General features: G+C 49.2%; 1 protein-coding gene across 1 annotated transcript in view; it reads right to left on the reverse strand.

The window, feature by feature from the left end:
* Positions 1 to 18,805: 18,805 nt before the first annotated feature.
* LOC122541249 (zinc-binding protein A33-like) overlaps positions 18,806 to 21,807 on the reverse strand; it is an 82,720-nt gene continuing 79,718 nt past the window's right edge. The window contains exon 7 of the mRNA XM_087978970.1: positions 18,806 to 19,284. Coding sequence (XP_087835096.1) covers positions 18,806 to 19,284 — 479 coding nt within the window. The remainder of the gene's footprint in view (positions 19,285 to 21,807) is intronic.

Below are 21,807 nucleotides of genomic sequence, written 5' to 3' on the forward strand. Positions count from 1 at the left end.
ATGCTCCAGAAATCCTGTAAAAAAAAAGCAAAAATCAAATTTGAGATGGCGTGGTGGCTCAGTGGTTAGCACTGCTGCCTCACAGCATCAGGGATCTGGGTTCGATTCCAGCCTCGGGCGACTGTGTGTGTGGAGTTTGCACCTTCTCCCTGTGTCCTCCCACAGTCCAAAGATGTCCAGGCGAGGTGGATTGGCCATGCTAAATTTCCCAGGATATACAGGCAGCGTGGGTTAGCCATGGGCAATGCAGGTTTACAGAGACAGGGTCAGTCTGGGTGAGGTACTCTTCAGAGGGTCAGCACAGATTCAATGGACTGAATGGCCTGCTTCCACACTCTCAGGGATTTTATGATTCAAATGAACCGTCAGAAATGCTGTTCTAAATCCCTACTCCAGGTTCCCAGTGTGGCTCATCTGACATGTTAATTGCTACATTCAGTGCTTTCCTTTCGCATACAGGTGTCCCTGATTTACAACAAGATCCCATATTGCTGGCAGTTTTCAGGATTTGATAGGCAAATGATCATGTGTACTTGCAAACAGATATTACGCTGTACAAGTCGTTCTGCTATAATGCATGTTTCGTCAACGTGAATTCACTGGAGATTCTGTGGTCTGAAGCGAGAACTTTTAAAATGTGTACTGGCTGTAACGCAATGACATCACCAACACTTTAAGCGCTGTTTCTAAAGCATGATGTTTGTAAAATGCAGAGTTGCACAAGAAAGCATCCATTGTATTATAGAAAAACTGACTACTGTACTGTGTTCCAACAGTGAGGAGGGCTGTTGTCGGCTGCAAAGGGACTTAGATATGATGCAGAGCTGGGCTGAGGAGTGGCAGATGGAGTTCAACCCTGTCAAGTGTGAGGTTGTCCATTTTTTTTTTAGATTAGATTTTGAATTAGATTACCTACAGTGTGGAAACAGGCCCTTCGGCCCAACAAGTCCACACCGACCCGCCGAAGCGTAACCCACCCAGACCCATTCTCCTACATTTACCCCTTACCTAACACTACGGGCAATTTAGCATGGCCAATTCACCTAACCTGCACTTTTTTGGATTGTGGGAGGAAACCGGAGCACCCGGAGGAAACCCACGCAGTCACGGGGAGAATGTGCAAACTCCACACAGTCAGTCGCCTGAGGCGGGAATCGAACCCGGGTCTCTGGCGCTGTGAGGCTGCAGTGCTAACCACTGTGCCACCGTGCCGCCCACTGCCACCGTGCCGCCCATTTTGGAAGGACAAATAAGAATGCGGAATACAGGGTTAACGGTAGGGTTCTTAGTAAGGTGGAGAAGCAGAGGGATCTTGGGGTCTATGTTCATAGATCTTTGAAAATTGCCATTCAGGTGGATAGAGCTTGGAAGAAGGCCTATGGTGTATTAGCGTTCATTAGTAGAGGGATTGAATTCAAGAGTCATGAGGTGATGTTGCAGCTGTACAGGACGTTGATTAGGCCACATTTGGAGTACTGTGTGCAATTCTGGTCGCCTCACTTTAGGAAAGATGTGGAAGCTTTGGAGAGGGTGCAGAGAAGATTTACCAGGATGTTGCCTGGAATGGAGAATAGGTTGTACGAGGATAGGTTGAGAGTGCTAGGCCTTTTCTCATTGGAATGGCGAAGGATGAGGAGTGACTTGATAGAGGTTTATAAGATGATCAGAGGAATAGATAGAGTAGACAGTCAGAGACTTTTTCCCCGGGTACAACAGAGTGTTACAAGGGGACATAAATTTAAGGTGAAGGGTGGAAGGTATGGGGGGATGTCAGGGGTAAGTTCTTTACCCAGAGAGTGGTGGGGGCATGGAATGCGCTGCCTGTGGGAGTGGCAGAGTCAGAATCATTGGTGACCTATAAGCGGCAATTGGATAGGTACATGGATAGGTGCTTAAGCTAGGACAAATGTTCGGCACAACATCGTGGGCCGAAGGGACTGTTCTGTGCTGTATTGTTCTATGTTCTATGTTCTAACTTACATAATCATAGTGTCAGGTAACAGACCCTTCGGTCCAACCAGTTCATGCTGAACATAATCCCAGACTAAACTAGTCCCACCTGCCTGGTCCTGGCCCATATCCCTCCAAACATTTAAGACCATAAAACATCAAAGCAGAAATTAGCCCATTCAGCCCATCCAGTCTGCTCCACCATGGCTGATAGATTTCTCAACCTCATTCTCCCACTTTCTCCCCATAACCCTTGATCCCCTTGATACTCAAGAACCTCTCTATCTTATTCTTAAAAACTCTCAATGACCTGGCCTCCACAGCCTTCTGTGGCAATGAATTCCATAGATTGCCCACTCTCTGGCTGAAGAAGTTTCTCCTTATCTCTGTTCTAAAAGGTCTTCCCTTTACTCGAAGGCTGTGCCCTTGGGTCCTCTTCTCTCCCACCAATGGAAACACCTTCCCAACATCCACTCTGTCCAGGCCATTCAGTACGCTGTATATTTCAGTTAGATCCCCCCTCATCCTTCTAAACTCCATTGAGTATAGACCCAGAGTCCTCAAACTTTCCTCAAGCTTTTCATTCCTGGGACCATTCTCGTGAACCTCTACTGAACACACTCCAGGGCCAGTACATCCTTCCTGAGATATGGGGCCCAGAACTGTGCACAATATTCCAAATGTGGCCTGACCAGAGGCTTAGGGAGCCTCAGAAGTACATCCCTGCTTTTATATTCAAGTCCCCTCAAAATAAATGCCATCATTGAATTTGCCTTCCTAACTATTGACTCAACCTGCAAGTTTACCTTGAGAGAATCCTGGACTAGAACTCCCAAATCTCTTTGCACTTCAGACTTCTGAATTTTCTCCCCATTTAGAAAATAGTCCATGCCTCTATTCTTCTGACCAAAGTGCGTGACCTCACACTTTCCCACGTTGTACTCTATCTACCATTTCTTTGCTCACTTTCCTAACCTGTCTGAATCCTTCTGCAGCCTCCCTGCCTCCTCAATGCTACCTGTCCCTCTACCTACCTTTATATCATCTGCAAACCTAGCCAGAATGCCCTCAGTTCCTTGATCTAGATCGTTAATGTATAAAGTCAAACACCACTTGTCCCCAGCTGCCATCCTGAGAAGGACACTGTTATCCCCACTTTCTGCTTCCTGCCAGACGGCCCAGCTTCTATCCATGTTAGCACCTTGCCTCGTGACACCACGGGCCCTTATCTTACTCAGTGGCCTCCTGTGCAGCACCTTGTCAAAGGCCTTTTTTGAAGTCCAAGTAGATAACATCCATCGGCTCTAACCTGCTCATTATTTTCTCAAAGAATTCTAACAGATTTGTCAGGCATGACCTCCCCTTGATGAAACCATGCTGACTTGTCCCTACTTTACCATACACTTGCAAGTATTCAGAAATCTCATCCTTCACAATGGATTCCAGGATCTTTCCCACGACCGAGGTTAGGCTAATCAGTCTGTAATTTTCCGTCTTTTGCCTTACTCTCTTTTTAAACAGGGATGTCACATTAATGATTTTCCCATCTTCTGGAACCCTCCCTGATTGTAGGAATTCCTGATAGATCACCACTCACCCCTCCCCCCCACTATCTCTTCAGGTATCCCCCTTAGAACACTGGGGTGTAATCCATCTGGTCCAGGTGATTTATCCACCTTCAGGCCATTTAGTTTTTCCAGCACCTTCTCCTTGGTGATGGCCACCACACTCAGCTCTGCCCTCTCACTCTGTTGAGTTTTTGGGATATTAAGCGTGTCTTCCACCATGAAGAATGACCATGAAGTAATTATTCAGTTCCTCAGCCATTTCTTATTCATGTACTTATCTAAATGTCGTTTAAATGTTGTAACTCTACCCACATCCACCACTTCCTCAGGAAGCCCATTCTACACATGAACCACTTTCTGTGTAAAAAACGTCACCCCTCAAGTGCCTTTTCTAATTTTTTCTCCTCTCACCTTAAACATATACCCTCTTGTCTTGAAATCCCCCATCCTAAGGGGAAAGACACCTGCCATTCACCTTATCTATACCCCTCGTGATTTTATAAACTTCGAAAGGTCACTCCTCAACCTCCTGCGCTCCAGGGGAAACAACTTTCTTTATAAGCGAAGCCCTCCATTCTCAACATCATCCTGGTAAATCTCTTCTGAAACCTTTTTGGCTTAATAATCTCCTTCCTGTAATAGGGTGACTCGAACTGGACACAGTACTCAACATGATGTCTCAACTCCTAATCTCAAAGGTCTGAGCAATGAAGGCAAGTGTGCTAAATACCACCCTATTTATATGTGATGCAAACTTCAAAGAGTTATGTACCTGAACTCCCTAGTGTTAGAGTCATATAACATGCGCCGACCCATAAATTGCCTGACGGCCATTCTCAAGAATGGAAACTGTTTGCAACTCAGGGAGCTCCTGTCATCAAGATGCTTTCACTAAGATTGCTTGAGGTTTGCCAATGGGACTCCAGGCAAAAGAGGCAGATCACTTACGCAGGATCTCAGAGCTAAGCAGCGCCTTTGAGATGCAGCTGCTGTGCAGGAGATTGAGCTCACAGCTCCCCAGCCCTGAGCCCTCATTTCAAAATAGCACAGTGGAAACTTTTCTACGTCCACCTCTCGGTCCAGAAGCAGCCTCTGTCAAGGTGCTTTGAAGTCTGGCTGCTTCTCAAGATGTGGCACTGTTCCTGTAGAGGCTGAGGCGGACGTGTCGACTTCCTTTTAAGACTTTTTAAAAAACATTTTTACACCAATGTTTCTCAGCCAAGTGCTGAAAAAAGAAAGCGACTGTGATCTGAGATTCTCTCTCTCTCTCTGTCTGCACTGCCTTGTGTAGGTCCTTAGTTTGACCACACAGACAACTCTGTGCACCGTCCTGGTCTCTAGGTTATAGAAAGAAAAAGGATAGAGAGGCATTGCAGAGAGTACGGAGGAAAGATTTATTCAAATGAGACAAGAAATGATCGGTCGAATCAGTCAGGGAGGATTGGGGCTGTTTATCTGTAAAAATGGTTGCACAGATAGAGGGATCTTTAAAATTAGCAAGAGGTTTTGCTAGTATAGATGCAGAAATGGCTTCGTTAGTGGGTAAGCCAGAACTAGAGGCAGTAACCTTATGTTCCTAGCTGATGGTACGAGTCAGGTTCCAAACCAAAATCTTGACAGATTATTTGTGTTTTAATTTAATGCGGTGGTCTTTGAAATGTAAGCACACAATGCTGCAGATTTGGTTTTAGCAATAAAACAGAGGTTTATTACACAAATGTTTTGGAGATAAAGAACAAACCAAGCTATTTACACATGACACAATTTGAAATGTTTCAAATCATATTGCAAAATTAAATCCCATCTAGTCCCAACACCATTGCATGACTGAAATACCAGAGAAGAGGTTCCCTTCTTTATCACATCTACAGGTTTGAGTTAATTCTCCCTTTCAATTTCTGTTCTTGAGAGCTTAATAAACTTTGATTGTTCACACCACTGAGCTTAAATGTTCTTAGCTTCCACTATCTCTTTCAGATTTCTAACAATTAGATTAGATTAGATTAGATTACTTACAGTGTGAAAACAGGCCCTTCGGCCCAACAAGTCCACTCCGACCTGCCGAAGCGCAACCCACCCAGACCCATACCCCTACATTTACCCCTGCACCTAACACTACGGGCAATTTAGCGTGGCCAATCCACCCTAACCTGCACATTTTTGGACTGTGGGAGGAAACCGGAGCACCCGGAGGAAACCCACGCAGACACGGGGAGAATGTGCAAACTCCACACAGTCAGTCGCCCGAGGCAGGAATTGAACCCGGGTCTCTGGCGCTGTGAGGCAGCAGTGCTAACCACAGTGAGGATGCTCAGCTGTAAGTTACACAGAAACCAACAAGGCCGAATGGTCAGTTTCGATGACGCGCACTCTGCGCAGGATGTATCGAAACGAAACTGTGGATTTGAGAAACGTGTTTTTGAACTTTCCATTTTCTTTCAATCCTTTGCAGCTGGTCACAGTTTGTGGTCAGTGTTCGTGGCTCTGTGGAGAATTCAACATCTTCCCCCGCTGCCACACCCTCAACATCGCCCACGACTACACAAAGCCGCTTTGGGCGGCTGGAGTCTGAAGATCATCTTTGAGCTGATTGGAAACACAGATTGAAATGAGCGACTGACTTCCAGTTTTCAACTTGCATTTCTCTCGTGACTTTCAAAACATCATGACATTCTGATGTGAGTCACAGTGAAGGGCTCTGAACGTTCAATGACTGATGTCATATGGGATTGAGGACAGCCCGTTTATTCACAGCAAATTCCGACAGAGGCGATCTTTATCTAATCACGCCAATTAAGCTGCACATATCATATACTCGAATTATATATCCATCTGAGAGGTCACAGAGACAGTATTGGCAAGATTAACATTCCCTCAGTACTGACCCTCTGACAGTGCAGCACTCCCTCAGTACTGACCTCCTGACAGTGCAACACTCAGTAATGACCCTCTGACAGTGCGGCGCTCCATCAGTACTGACCTTCTGACAGTGCAGAACTCCCTCAGTACTGACCCTCTGACAGCGCTTCATCAGTACGGAACCTCTGAGAGTGCAGCACTCCCTCAATACTGACCCTATGACAGTGCAGCACTCCCTTGGTACTGACCCTCTGACAGTGCAGCAATCTCTCAGTACTGACCCTCTGACAGTGCAGCACTCCCTCAGTACTGACCCTCTGACAGTGCAGCACTCCCTCAGTACTGACCCTCTGACAGTGCGGCACTCCCTCAATACAGACCCCCTGACAGTGTGGCACTCGCTCTGTAATGACCCTCTGACAGCGCGGCAATCCCTCAGTACTGACCCTCTGACAGTGCGGCACTCCCTCAGTACTGACCCTCTGACAGTGCAACACACCCTCAGTGCTGACCCTCTGACAGTGCGACACTCCCTCAGTACTGACTCTCTGATAGCGTGGCATTCCCTCAGTACTGACCCTCTGACAGTGCGGCACTCCCTCAGTACTGATCCTCTGATAGTGCGGCACTCCCTCAGTACTGACCCTCTGACAGTGCGACACTCCCTCAGTACTGACCCTCTGACAGTGCTAACTCCCTCAGTACTGACCCTCTGACAGTGCAGCACTCCCTCAGTACTGACCCTCTGACAGTGCTAACTCCCTCAGTACTGACCCTCTGACAGTGCGGCGCTCCCTCAGTACTGATCCTCTGACAGTGTGACACACCCTCAGTACAGGCCCTCTGACAGTGCTGCACTCCCTGAGTACTGACCCTCTGACAGTGTGACACTCCCTCAGTACTGACCCTCTGACAGTGCAGCACTCCCTCAGTACTGACCCTCTGACAGTGCGGCACTCCCTCAGTACTGACCCTCTGACAGTCCGGCACTCCCTCAGTACTGACCCTCTGACAGTGTGGCACTCTCTCAGTACTGACCCTCTGACAGTGCAGCAATCCCTCAGTACTGACCCTCTGACAGGGCAGCACTCCCTCAGTACTGACTCTCTGATAGTGTGGCATTCCCTCAGTACTGACCCTCTGACAGTGCGGCACTCCCTCAGTACTGATCCTCTGACAGTGCGGCACTCCCTCAGTACTGACCCTCTGACAGTGCGACACTCCCTCAGTACTGACCCTCTGACAGGGCAGCACTCCCTCAGTACTGATCCTCTGACAGTGCTAACTCCCTCAGTACTGACCCTCTGATATTGCAGCACTCCCTCAGTACTGACCCTCTGACAGGGCAGCACTCCCTCAGTACTTGACTCAGTGATAGTGTGGCATTCCCTCAGTACTGACCCTCTGACAGTGCGGCACTCCCTCAGTACTGATCCTCTAACAGTGCTAACTCCCTCAGTACTGACCCTCTGACAGTGCGGCGCTCCCTCAGTACTGATCCTCTGACAGTGTGACACTCCCTCAGTACTGACCCTCTGACAGTGTGGCACTCTCTCAGTACTGACCCTCTGACAGTGTGATACTCCCTGAGTACTGACCCTCTGACAGTGCGGCACTCCCTCAGTACTGACCCTCTGACAGTGCAGCACTCCCTCAGTACTGACCGTCTGACAGGGCAGCACTCCCTCAGTACTGACTCTCTGATAGTGTGGCATTCCCTCAGTACTGACCCTCTGACAGTGCGGCACTCCCTCAGCACTGATCCTCTGATAGTGCGGCACTCCCTCAGTACTGACCCTCTGACAGTGCAGCACTCCCTCAGTACTGACCCTCTGACAGGGCAGCACTCCCTCAGTACTGACTCTCTGATAGTGTGGCATTCCCTCAGTACTCACCCTCTGACAGTGCGGCACTCCCTCAGCACTGATCCTCTGATAGTGCGGCACTCCCTCAGTACTGACCCTCTGACAGTGCGACACTCCCTCAGTACTGATCCTCTGACAGTGTGACACTCCCTCAGTACTGACCCTCTGACAGTGTGGCACTCTCTCAGTACTGACCCTCTGACAGTGCGGCACTGCCTCAGTACTGACGCTCTGACCGTGTGGCACTCTCTCAGTACTGACCCTCTGACAGTGTGACACTCCCTCAGTACTGACCCTCTGACAGTGCGGCACTCCCTCAGTACTGACCCTCTGACAGTGTGGCACTCTCTCAGTACTGACCCTCTGACAGTGCGACACTCTCTCAGTACTGACCCTCTGACAGTGCGGCACTCCCTCAGTACTGACCCTCTGACAGTCCGGCACTCCCTCAGTACTGACCCTCTGACAGTGTGGCACTCTCTCAGTACTGACCCTCTGACAGTGCGACACTCCCTCAGTACTGACCCTCTGACAGGGCAGCACTCCCTCAGTACAGACCCTCTGACAGTGTTGCACTCCCTCAGTACTGACCCTCTGACAGGGCAGCACTCCCTCAGTACTGACCCTCTGTCAGGGCAGCATTCCCTCAGTACTGACCCTCTGACAGTGCGACACTCCCTCAGTACTGACCCTCTGACAGGGCAGCACTCCCTCAGTACTGACCCTCTGACAGTGCGGCTCTCCCTCAGTACTGATCCTCTGACAGTGTGACACTCCCTCAGTACTGGCCCTCTGACAGTGTGACACTCCCTCAGTACTGACCCTCTGACAGTGCTGCACTCCCTGAGTACTGACCCTCTGACAGTGTGACACTCCCTCAGTACTGACCCTCTGACAGTGCAGCACTCCCTCAGTACTGACCCTCTGACAGGGCAGCACTCCCTCAGTACTGACTCTCTGATAGTGTGGCATTCCCTCAGTACTGACCCTCTGACAGTGCGGCACTCCCTCAGCACTGATCCTCTGATAGTGCGGCACTCCCTCAGTACTGATCCTCTGACAGTGCTAACTCCCTCAGTACTGACCCTCTGACATTGCAGCACTCCCTCAGTACTGACCCTCTGACAGGGCAGCACTCCCTCAGTACTTGACTCTGTGATAGTGTGGCATTTCCTCAGTACTGACCCTCTGACAGTGCGGCACTCCCTCAGTACTGATCCTCTGACAGTGCTAACTCCCTCAGTACTGACCCTCTGACAGTGCGGCGCTCCCTCAGTACTGATCCTCTGACAGTGTGACACTCCCTCAGTACTGACCCTCTGACAGTGCGGCACTGCCTCAGTACTGACTCTCTGTCAGTGTGGCACTCTCTCAGTACTGACCCTCTGACAGTGTGACACTCCCTGAGTACTGACCCTCTGACAGTGCGGCACTCCCTCAGTACTGACCCTCTGACAGTGCAGCACTCCCTCAGTACTGACCCTCTGACAGGGCAGCACTCCCTCAGTACTGACTCTCTGATAGTGTGGCATTCCCTCAGTACTGACCCTCTGACAATGCGGCACTCCCTCAGCACTGATCCTCTGATAGTGCGGCACTCCCTCAGTACTGACCCTCTGACAGTGCGACACTCCCTCAGTACTGATCCTCTGACAGTGTGACACTCCCTCAGTACTGACCCTCTGACAGTGTGGCACTCTCTCAGTACTGACCCTCTGACAGTGCGGCACTGCCTCAGTACTGACCCTCTGACAGTGTGGCACTCTCTCAGTACTGACCCTCTGACAGTGTGACACTCCCTCAGTACTGACCCTCTGACAGTGCGGCACTCCCTCAGTACTGACCCTCTGACAGTGTGGCACTCTCTCAGTACTGACCCTCTGACAGTGCGACACTCCCTCAGTACTGACTCTCTGATAGTGTGGCATTCCCTCAGTACTGACCCTCTGACAATGCGGCACTCCCTCAGCACTGATCCTCTGATAGTGCGGCACTCCCTCAGTACTGACCCTCTGACAGTGTGGCACTCTCTCAGTACTGACCCTCTGACAGGGCAGCACTCCCTCAGTACTGACTCTCTGATAGTGTGGCATTCCCTCAGTACTGACCCTCTGACAATGCGGCACTCCCTCAGCACTGATCCTCTGATAGTGCGGCACTCCCTCAGTACTGACCCTCTGACAGTGTGGCACTCTCTCAGTACTGACCCTCTGACAGGGCAGCACTCCCTCAGTACTGACCCTCTGACAGTGTGGCACTCCCTCAGTACTGACCCTCTGACAGGGCAGCACTCCCTCAGTACTGACCCTCTGACAGTGCGGCACTCCCTCAGTACTGACCCTCTGACAGTGTGACACTCTCTCAGTACTGACCCTCTGACAGTGCGACACTCCCTCAGTACTGACCCTCTGTCAGGGCAGCATTCCCTCAGTACTGACCCTCTGACAGTGTGGCACTCCCTCAGTACTGACCCTCTGACAGGGCAGCACTCCCTCAGTACTGACCCTCTGTCAGGGCAGCATTCCCTCAGTACTGACCCTCTGACAGTGCGACACTCCCTCAGTACTGACCCTCTGACAGGGCAGCACTCCCTCAGTACTGACCCTCTGACAGTGTGGCACTCCCTCAGTACTGACCCTCTGACAGGGCAGCACTCCCTCAGTACTGACCCTCTGACAGTGCAGCACTCCCTCAGTACTGACCCTCTGACAGTGTGGCACTCCCTCAGTACTGACCCTCTGACAGGGCAGCACTCCCTCAGTACTGACCCTCTGTCAGGGCAGCATTCCCTCAGTACTGACCCTCTGACAGTGCGACACTCCCTCAGTACTGACCCTCTGACAGGGCAGCACTCCCTCAGTACTGACCCTCTGACAGTGCGACACTCCCTCAGTACTGACCCTCTGACAGGGCAGCATTCCCTCAGTACTGACCCTCTGACAGTGTGGCACTCCCTCAGTACTGACCCTCTGACAGGGCAGCACTCCCTCAGTACTGACCCTCTGACAGTGCGACACTCCCTCAGTACTGACCCTCTGACAGTGCGGCACTCCCTCAGTACTGACCCTCTGACAGTGTGGCACTCTCTCAGTACTGACTCTTGAGGGTCAATTGATAAAATGTACCCCAAGTCTCTGAAGTGCAGCCTGATCCTATAACCACTGATTCTGAGACTGAACTCTCTCCATGGCCTTGCTAGAAACCATAAGTGGGGTGAGAGCTTATTTCTGCAATATTAATTGCCTGTTAAATATTTGTTAGGATCCCTCCTCAGCCATCTCAGCTATCACGCAAGATATTAGCTGTATTTATATTCTGTTGCTGATTCTGAAACATCCGTGCACCACATTCCATCATTGAAAAGTTTGTGTCGTCAGTGCTGTTGGAAACGTGCCAGTCCTGGTGTCTCATGTCATTCCCAACTGTAGAGAGTGAACTGACTTCTCTCAATCACTCCCCCCCTGAGCTGGTGCCTACAGAGGTTGCTTTTTGAAGCAAAAATAACATTAACAATTTATGAAATAAATGCCTCGCGGGTCTAACTGGATGTGAGATGTTAGCCAGCCATCTTCCACAAGTTAGCAGAGACGTACAGCACAGAAGCAGACTGTTTGGTCCAACACGTCCATGCTGACCAGATGTCCTAACCTAATCTAGTTCCATTTGCCAGCACTTGCCCCATGTCTCTCTAAACCCTTCCTATTCATATAACCATCCAGATGCCTTTTAAATGTTGCAATTGTACCAGCCTCCATCACTTCCTCTGGCAGCTCATTCCATACACGCACCACCCTCTGTGTGGAAAAGTTGCCCCTCAGGTACATTTTAAAGCTTTCTCCTCTCACCCTAAACCCATGCCCTCTATTTCTGGTCTCCCCCACCCCATGTCTATTCACCCTATCCAAGCCCCTCATGATTTTGTAAACATCTATGAGGTCTCCCCTCAGCCCCCAATCCTCCAGGGAATAAAGCCCCAGCCAATTCCGCCTCTTCTCTGTAAACCTTTTCTGCACCTTCTCCAGTTTAGCAGCTTCCTTCCCATTGCAGGGAGACCTGAACTGAAGGCCATATTCTACAGCCACAACATGTCCCCCAACTCCTCCACTGAATGCACAGACCAATAAAGGCGAGTGTACCAAACGCCTTCTTCACAGCCCCCCACCTACGGCTACCTGCGACTCCACCTTCAAGGAACTATGTGCCTGCAGTTAATTTAATTTGAGTGCCAACTTCAACTTTATACCGCAAAATATATGGACCAGATTTTTTGAACTCACCACCTTTAGCAGTAGAAAAGCCATAGCCAGCACTGGCATCATTTCTGCATTATAGAATCCCTTCAGTGTGGAAGCAGGCCCTTCGACCTAACAAGTCCACACCAACCCTCCAGGGAGTAACCTGCCCAGACCCATTCCTCTAACCTATATTTATGCCTGGCTAATGCACCTAACTTACACATCGCTGAACACTATGGACAATATAGCATGGCCAATTTACCCTAACCTGCATGTCTTTAGATCATGGGAGAAACCCATACAGACACAGGGAGAACGTGCAAACTCCACACAGACAGTCGCCCGGGGCTGGAACTGATCCTACATCCCTGGCACTGTGAGGCAGCAGTGCTAACTACTGAGCTACCATGCTGCCCCAGTACCACGTCAGGGTTGGTTGTGATGGATTCCCTGGTGAATGAATGGAGACCTTGGGCCACAGCATAGTGAGTGAGCTGTTGGGCTAGAGAGGTGAGGTGTTCCATTGATCGGAAATGGATTATTCCAGAAAATATTCAGGAAATAATATGATAGTCTTGATTTGAACCTAACTCATCCAGGAGGCAGTGGAATAGGCTTGGCTCAGGAGCCAGTTTTATTATTTTTGGGATTCACTTACCATCACTGGAGCATGACTTTGCAATGCAATGTGGGAATCTGTGCTGAATCAGACCCCTTCCCATTAGGGATCGTCTGCCCCTCGTGAAACGGAAGGGTTGAGCTCCCATTTTGTAGCGTTGCACACCATGTCGTGCGGGAACATCCCCAGCCCTGTTAAAGATGGCGTTTCTAGGATTTTTCCAAATGACAGTGAAGGAGCAGCCATATCGTTCTGCGTCAGGATGGCGCGTGGCTTGGAGGGGAATGACAAATGGTGGAGCTTCCATCCAGCCGCTGCGGAGATTGCAGCTTCGCGAAGGAGGCTTTGGTGAGTTGTAGCCTATGATTTCTGACCAGGCCTGATAGTGGGTTATGCCTCTGCTGCACCCATCCCCTCAAAGTTACACACACCATAGTAGCTGATTCTTATTCCTACCTTGCACCAGATCGCTGCACTCTCCCAAGTGGGAAGAACTAATTGTTTCTCTTCTCGTACGCAGAAATGTGGGAATTAAGGAACAAAACTGTTGTACCATTCTGTACGATCCTGGCTAATCTAGTAATGGCCTTGACTCCACATTCCCACCTATCCCTTTGCTCCCCATTATGTGGTGCTCTGAGGCCAATCCTTACCTCTAACTCTACCTTTTCTTGTATATTATCTTCTGCTTCCATTGAATGGCACAGTGGCTCAGTGGTTAGCACTGCTGACTCATGATGCCGGGTCAAGATTATTCCTGATGAAGGGCTTTTGCCGAAACGTCGATTTTCCTGCTCTTCGGATGCTGCCTGATCTGCTGTGCTTTCTCAGTGCCACTCTAATCTTCTCATAGTGTCAGGGACTTTGGTTCGATTCTACCCTCGAGTGACTGTCTGTGTGGAGTTTGCACATTCTCTTTGTGTCTGTGTGGGTTTGCTCTGGTTCCCTCGCACAGTCCAATGGTGTGCGTATTAGGTGGATCAGCAGTGCGACATTGTCTTGTGCTGTCCAGGGATATGTAGGCTGGGTACATTAGCCATGGGGATTAAGACCCCTTGTGGTGATGGGGTGGGAGACTGGGTCTGAGGGTTGCTGCAGACTTGATGGGCCAAATGGCCTCTATCTGTAGTGATTCAATGATTCTATCACAATGGTTGTCCACCCCACTCTGATTTTAGTTCTACTATTGAAGCCAGTAATGGGCGAGCTTTAAAACCCTTGAATTCCCCAGTCAAGCCAGTTCATTAAAAACTGCTCCCAATTCACTTTGGGTCACCACGGGATCCGAGAGTTCTGAGATGTTCTGATAGCCTTCATTGGCTGCTGGTTGCTCGGGACAACCTAAAATTAACAACCTCTCTCTCTCTCTGGCCACAAACTACAGAACGAGCTCAAAGTCAGAGAGGAATAGGCTCTGTTTGGGGTCATTGTATTCATGTTCCAAACCCATGGAGTAAGCTCAATGAGATGGAGCCTCCTCCCAATGAAATCTCGGGATAATGCCTACAGGAGCCATAGCAATGGCAGCAATTCTGGCTGGTGTCTGTAACTGATATTAAATAGTCTGATGTTGATCAGTCTGAGCAGCCTGGTGAGCAGCCGCTCTCCTGTTATTAACTGACAAATGGTCACTTCAGTTGAAAGTATCAGCTGGTCCCTCTACCTGCACAGCACTCAGAGAGAGGGGGGGGGGTGGGGGGGGAGAGAGATAGAGAGGAAAAGGCGTATAGGTGCATAGGATATCAGAGAGTAACAGAGACACACCGTGACCTAGAGCATTCAATATACAGAGAGGGGAGCAGTAACTAACAAAGGGGAAATTAGACTTTGGCCAAGTTGGTTAATTTTCATGAAACGTTTTATTGAATTCAACCAAAGTAGGGAGGAAGGTGCAAACCAGTTTGACCTTTTACGCCAGCCTTCGAAAAAGAAAGCAGCTGCAACTTTGAAATTGTTTTCGATTTATTTGGAGTGTGGGCCTTAATGTGTGCGAGAGTTCGATCAAGTGTTTCTTACACTGTGTTGTCGGAGCCACAGTCAATGTCTAATGCTGTGTCAGCCTGTTTAGGTTTGCATGTGCCTGCATATAGGCTTTGCAGGGGAGGACACCATTTCTTGCCTGTCTCTCGTTGCCCTTGAGAAGGTGGGTGAGACACCCCCTACCCAACCCTTTCTTTAATCACTGCAATGTATTTACACCCGCAATGGATTGCTCCCTGTGATACATTGATACAACCAAACGGAATGCTTGGCCATTTCTAAGGGGGTGGGTCCAGATTCCTCTACATTGTTGTGGATCTGGAGTTATATGTAGACTGGGTTGGTGAATAAAATTTGCAGGTTTACTTTCCTGAGGGAATCAGTGAACCAAATTACAGCAACCTTTAGTAGTTTCACAGTCAACATTACTCACACTAAGGTAAAAGCAAGGACTGCAGATGCTGGAAATCAGAGTCTAGATTAGAGTGGTGCTGGGAAAGCACAGCAGGTCAGGCAGCATCCGAGGAGCCAGTAACCTTTTGCTGCAGATTCATTCACTAGATACAGTGGTTCAATGGTTAGCACTGCTACCTCACAGCGCTGGGGACCCAGGTTCGATCCCACCTTCAGTCACCTGTGTGGAGTTTGCACATTCTCCCCATGTTTGTGTTGGTTTACTCCCACAGTCGAAAGATGTGCAGGTTATGGTGGATTGACTATTGGAAATGCAGAGGAGAAAGTGAGGGCTGGAGATCAGAACTGAAAATGTGTTGCTGGAAAAGCGCAGCAGGTCAGGCAGCATCCAAGGAACAGGAGAATCAACATTTCGGGCATAAGCCCTTCAGCCATTCTCCTGTTCCTTGCATGCTGCCTGACCTGCTGCGCTTTTCCAGCAACACATTTTCAGCTATTAGAAATGCAGGGTTGCCGAGACTGGATGGGATACTCTTCGGAGCTCCAGTGTGGACTCAAATGGCCTACTCCCACAATACTCCCTTGACCATCCACCTTATTCCCATGTCCCTAAACTCTTTCAGTGCCCATGATCTTTGTCCTGGGGATGGTGAACAAGACAGCTCTCCCAGACTGAGAATTCTGAAAACTCACATTAGTTAAAACTGAAGAGGTACAGCCTCATCTCAGTCCCAAATCATCCAGCCATGATCATGGCACTGTGTCTCCTGCTCTTAGATTCTCCACAGGGGTGAAACAGTTTCTCAGTATTCCTCCTTGAGAAGCCCTTTAAGAATTGTTGATGTTTCAATTATGTCATCCCCCGTTCTACTGAAATTTGGGGATCGTAGATCCAGGCTGTTCTAGTCTACAAACAGGAGGAGATGACTTCCCAGGAAGGAAGGAAATTAGCCACCAGGATACACGAACACCAGCTAGCCACAAAAAGGCACGACCCTCTCTCCCTCGTAGCCCTATACACGGAGGAAAAAAAACACCACTTCGACTGGGACAACACGTCTATCCTGGGACAGGCTAAGCAAAGACATGCCAGAATTCCTAGAGGCCTGGCACTCCAACCACAACGCCATAAACAAGCACATAGATCTAGATACCATCTATCAACCCCTCAGAAAATGAACAGGAAATGACATCACCACAAACCCCAGGAACTCCATCCAGGAGAAAGATATAAACAGAAAGCAGGAGACAACAGCTTCGCTTCACTTGGAGGTCGCCACTGATGATGTTACCCAGCCAGGTAATGAAACGTCTGGATATCAAACCTACAGCTCCGCGAGCAAACCTACACCCTACGCCTCAACCTGAGCTACAAACATAGAACATAGAACATAGAACATAGAAGAATACAGCGCAGTACAGGCCCTTGGGCCCTCGATGTTGCGCCGATCCAAGCCCACCTAAACTACACTAACCCACTATCCTCCATATACCTATCCAATGCCCTCTTAAATGCCCATAAAGAGGGAGAGTCCACCACTGTTACTGGCAGGGCATTCCATGAACTAACGACTCGCTGAGTGAAGAGTGAACCTTCACAAACCTTACAAAAAAGGAGGAGATGACGTCATGGTGGTAATGTCATTGGGCAAGTCATCCAAAGGCATAAGCTACTACGATGGGGAGATGGTGGAATTAAATTTCAATGAATAAATCAGGAATGTAAAGCTGATATTAGTAATGGTGACCATCGCGTTGATTGCTGTCATAAAATATAACATATCTGGTTCACTGATGTCTCCTAGGGAAGGTAATAAAGGGCAGCAGCACAGAAAAAGGCTTTTTGGCCCATCGAATCCGCACCCGTCAAATACAAAGACTTAACTATTCTCGTCCCATTTTACCTCGGCATCGCTGATGCACATCTATGTTCTTGAATGTTACGAGGGGTTGTGTGTCTACCAGCTTTACAGGCAGCGAGTTTCAGAATCCCACCAAAGTTTGAATGACAACGAATCTCAACTCCTCCTGCCCCATATCTTAAATCTATCTTCCTTGGTTATTGATTCTTCCATCAAGGGGAAAGATTTCCTCCCGTCTACACTATGCCCCTGACAATTGTCGATATGTCAATCAAAGGCCCTTTCAGTCTCCTCTGATCTAAAGGAAACAACCCCAGTCTATCCAATCTCTCTTCTTAACTGAAGCTCTCTAGTTCAGTAAATCTCCTCTGCTGCCTTCATTGGTCAGAGCATTGAGTACAGGAAATTGGGAGGTGGTGTTGCGGCTGTACAAGACATTGGTTAGGCCACTGTTGGAATACTGCATTCAGTTCTGGTCTCCCTGCTATAGGAAAGATGCTGTGAAACTTGAAAGTGTTCAGAAAATATTTACAAGGATTTGAAGGGTTTGAGCTGTAGGGAGAGGCTGAACAGGCTTGGGGCTGTTTTCCCTGGAGTGTCGGAGGCTGAGGGGTGACCTTATAGAGGTTTAAAAAATCATGAGGGGCATGGATAGGGTAAATAAGCAAGGTTTTTTTCCCCAGGGTAGGGGAATCTAAAATGAAACTTAGAGGGCGTAGGTTTAGGGTGAGAGGGGAAAGATTTTAAAGGGACCTGAGGAGCAACTCTTTCACACACAGGGTGGTGTGTGTGTGTGGAATGAGCTGCCAGAGGAAGTGGTGGAGGCTGGTACAGTGACAAGATTTAAAAGGCATCAGGATGGGTATATGAATCGGAGGGGTTTAGAGGGATATGGGTCAAATGCTGGCACTTAAGATGTCTGGCCGGCATGGACGAGTTGGGCCGAAGGGTCTGTTTCTGTGCTGTACAGCTGTGACTCTATGCAATGGCGTCCATCCTATAACACAAACAGTGGACAGTACTCCAGCTAACATCCGAAACTGGCCTTACCTGCACGTGGCTCCATACGCAAAGCCACGTGGTTAGCCCTGAGCTGTCCCACTCAGTTCAAGAGCAGACAAGAGGCAGAAAACTGAGGTCCAGCTAGCAATGGGAGAAAGTGAGGACTGCAGATGCTGGAGATCGGAGGCGAAGAGTGTGGCGCTGGAAAAGCACAGCAGGCCAGGCAGCATCCGAGGGTCAGGAGAGTTAACGTTTCAGGATGCAAAGCTTATGCTGTGTTGTGTTTTTCCAGTGCCACACGTTTCGACCTGAGCCAGCAATCTCCAAAACAATTAAAGAAGGGAAATGGAAATCATTTACCCTTCTTGCCATCTCTGACGACCCCAGCCCACCTCAGCCCAGCCCAGCCCAGCCCAGCCCAGCCCAGCCCAGCCCAGCCCGGCCCGGCCTGTCAGAGGAGCAGGTGACAGATTTTGAGAGGGTCGGTGTTGGTGTCCGCGCTGGGGTAGAAGAACGGGAAGAGCTTCTCGTTGAAGGTGTCCACGAAGGTGTGGAGGTGGGTCATCTCCTCGGCGTCGTAGAAGGAGACCTGGCCCTCTTCGTGGTCCAGGTAGACTCCGATGCGGGAGCGCTCCACGTGGCCGAAGGTCCAGAAGCCGTTCTCTGGCGTGAGGATGACCCAGCCCTCCCGGTCGATGGACTCCGCCGCCACGCCCACGTCCCAGTCCGGCTGGCCGCCCACCTCCACCTCCCAGTAATGCTTCCCCGAGGCGAACCCCTCCGAGGCCAGCACGCAGGCGCAGAAGTCGAAGCGTTCCAGGTTGTCGGGCAGCTGCTGCGAGGTGTACGAGTACTTGACGGCAGTCAGGTCCTCCGAAAGCACCAAGTATGGGTTGGCGGAGCGAGGGTCAAGGGTCAGTGGGGCCGGCACTGCAGGGAGCGAGGGAGAAGGGAAAATAAGTCTGATTACTGGCCAACGGAACGTCACTGATTTATTTACCGTACATACTCGAGCATTAGTCGCATTCTTTTGACCAGATTAGATTCCCTACAGTGTGGAAACAGGCCCTTCGGCCCAAAACGTCCACATCAACCCTCCGAAGAGTAACCCACCCAATCCCATTTCCCTCTGACTAATGCACCTAACACTCTGGGATAGTTAGCACGGCCAATTCACCTGACCCGCACATCTTTGGACTGTGGGAGGAATCTGGAGCAAACTCGAGAATGTGCAAACTCCACACAGACAGTCGCCCAAGGCTGGAATTGAACCTGGGTCCCTAGTGCTGTGAGGCAGCAGTGCTAACCACTCAGCCACCGCGATGTCCCGACTATATTATAAGGTTGAATTTATGGGGTCGACTATTACACGGATACTGTTTTTGAGGGGCTGAAATTCCTGCCCGTCAAAACCCATACCGTATCGTAAGCAGAAACCCAACTGATCTCGAAAAAAACCCACGGATTATGGTAATTCTGAAAACCCGGAGTGGAACACAACAGCCAACAGACTGGTGGGCCGGGAGCAGAGCGGAACACCAGGCAGACTGGAAAGCTGGACTGGAACATGACGGATGGCACACCGACTCTGTTACCTGCGAAGAACTAGTGTCAACCTTTACACGAGATATATGGAATATTCCAGTTTATTTGGCCAAAAATACGGGGGTCGACCTTTACATGAGATCGACTATTACTAGAATATATATGGTCTTTGATCTTAATAGAAGACAAAAGGGACCTTTTGTAGGGCAGTTGTAGCGTCCCTACGCCTGGATCAGGGTTCAAATCCCATCTGCTCCAAAGGTGTGTGATAAGATCTTTGAATGAGTTGATTAGGAAAACATAAAAATATAAGGAGCTCTGAGGGGGCCTGTTGTGGTGCCGTTGTCTTGCAGGTTGAGTCAGTCATTAGGAAGACAAATGCAACAGTGGCACTTATTTTGAGAGGACTTGACTATAAATAGCAGGGATGTACATCTGAGACTCTATCAGGCTCTGGTGAGACCACATCTGGAATATTGTGTGCAGCCTTGGGCCTCATACACCTCAGGAAGGATGTACTGGTCCTGGACAGTCTTCAGAGGAGGTTCATGAGAATGGTGGCAGGATTGAAAACTTAAGCATGTGAGGAATGTTTGAGGATTCTGTGTCTTTTCTCGATGGAGTTTAGAAGGATGAGGGGGGGGATCTAATTGAAACATATTGAATACTGAATGGCCTGGATAGAGTAGATGTTGGGAAGATATTTCCATTGGTGGGAGAGACGAGGAACTGAGGGGGCAGCCTTAGAGTAAAGGGAAGATCCTTTGGAACGGAGATATGGAGAAACTTCTTCAGCCAGAGGGTGGTGAATCTATGGAATTCATTGCCACAGAAGGCTGTGGTGGCCAGGTCGATGGGTTCTTGAGTATCAAGGGGATCAAGGGTTACAGGAAGTGGGAGAATGAGGCTGAGAAACTCATCAGCCATGATTGAATGGCGGAGCAGACTGGATGAGCTGAATGGCCTAATTTTTGCTCCTATGTCTTATGGTCTCTATCCTTGAAACGGGAAGCCTGGGTTCAAGTCCCACCTGCTCCAGAGGTGTACAGTAACATCTTTGAACAGTTGGTTAGGAAAATAGGTTAAATAAATAAATATAAGGAAATCCGAGGGGCTTCTTGTGGTGCAGTTTCAGTGTCTCTATCCTTGAAACAGGAAGCCTGGGTTCAAGTCCTACTTGCCTCAGAGATATGTTGTAACATCTCTGAAGAAGTTGAATGGAAAAATAGGTTAATAGAGTTTATAAAAAAAAATGTATAAGGAGGTGAGAAGATGGGTGCCAATTGAGTGACCTGACTGTACAATTCTTATCATGTTCCTGATGATCGAGAGATTCCAGAATCAGGGATCGCAGTCTAAGGATACAGGATAAACCATTGAGGACTGAGATCAAGGGAAATCTCTTCACCTGGAGAGTAGTGAGCCTATGGAATTCGTTTTCACAGAAAGCTAGCATTGCATGGCTTCAAGGAAGAGTTAAATACTACATCTGGGGCTAAAGGGGTCAAAGGATATGTGGGGGTGGCATGCTGGGGGGAGAAATCCTGAGTACAGACTATTGAGTTGGATGATCGGCCATGGTTGTAATGAATGGGGAACAGGCTTGAAAATCCCAATGGCCTCCCCTCTATGTTTTTAGGAAGCTAATGCAGGCGAATCTCAGCAGGTCTGGCAGTGGAGAGAGAGAGAAACAGAGTTAACGTTTCCAGTCCGGCACGACCCTTCTTCAGAATGACTCAAAACGTCAACTCTGTTTTTCTCTCTCTGCAGACTCTGCTGGACCTGCTGAGTTTCTCCAGCATTCACTGCATTTCATTTTAGATTTCCAGCATCCGCAGTATTTTGATTGTGAAGCCTTGTCGAACTGGTTGAAGGATTATTGTCATTTGGGCCAATGGTCCACAATGA

Source organism: Chiloscyllium plagiosum, unplaced genomic scaffold, assembly GCF_037043375.1.
Source record: "Chiloscyllium plagiosum isolate Xiang-an unplaced genomic scaffold, Cpla_swu_hap1 HiC_scaffold_35, whole genome shotgun sequence".
Taxonomy (NCBI): Eukaryota; Metazoa; Chordata; class Chondrichthyes; order Orectolobiformes; family Hemiscylliidae; genus Chiloscyllium; species Chiloscyllium plagiosum.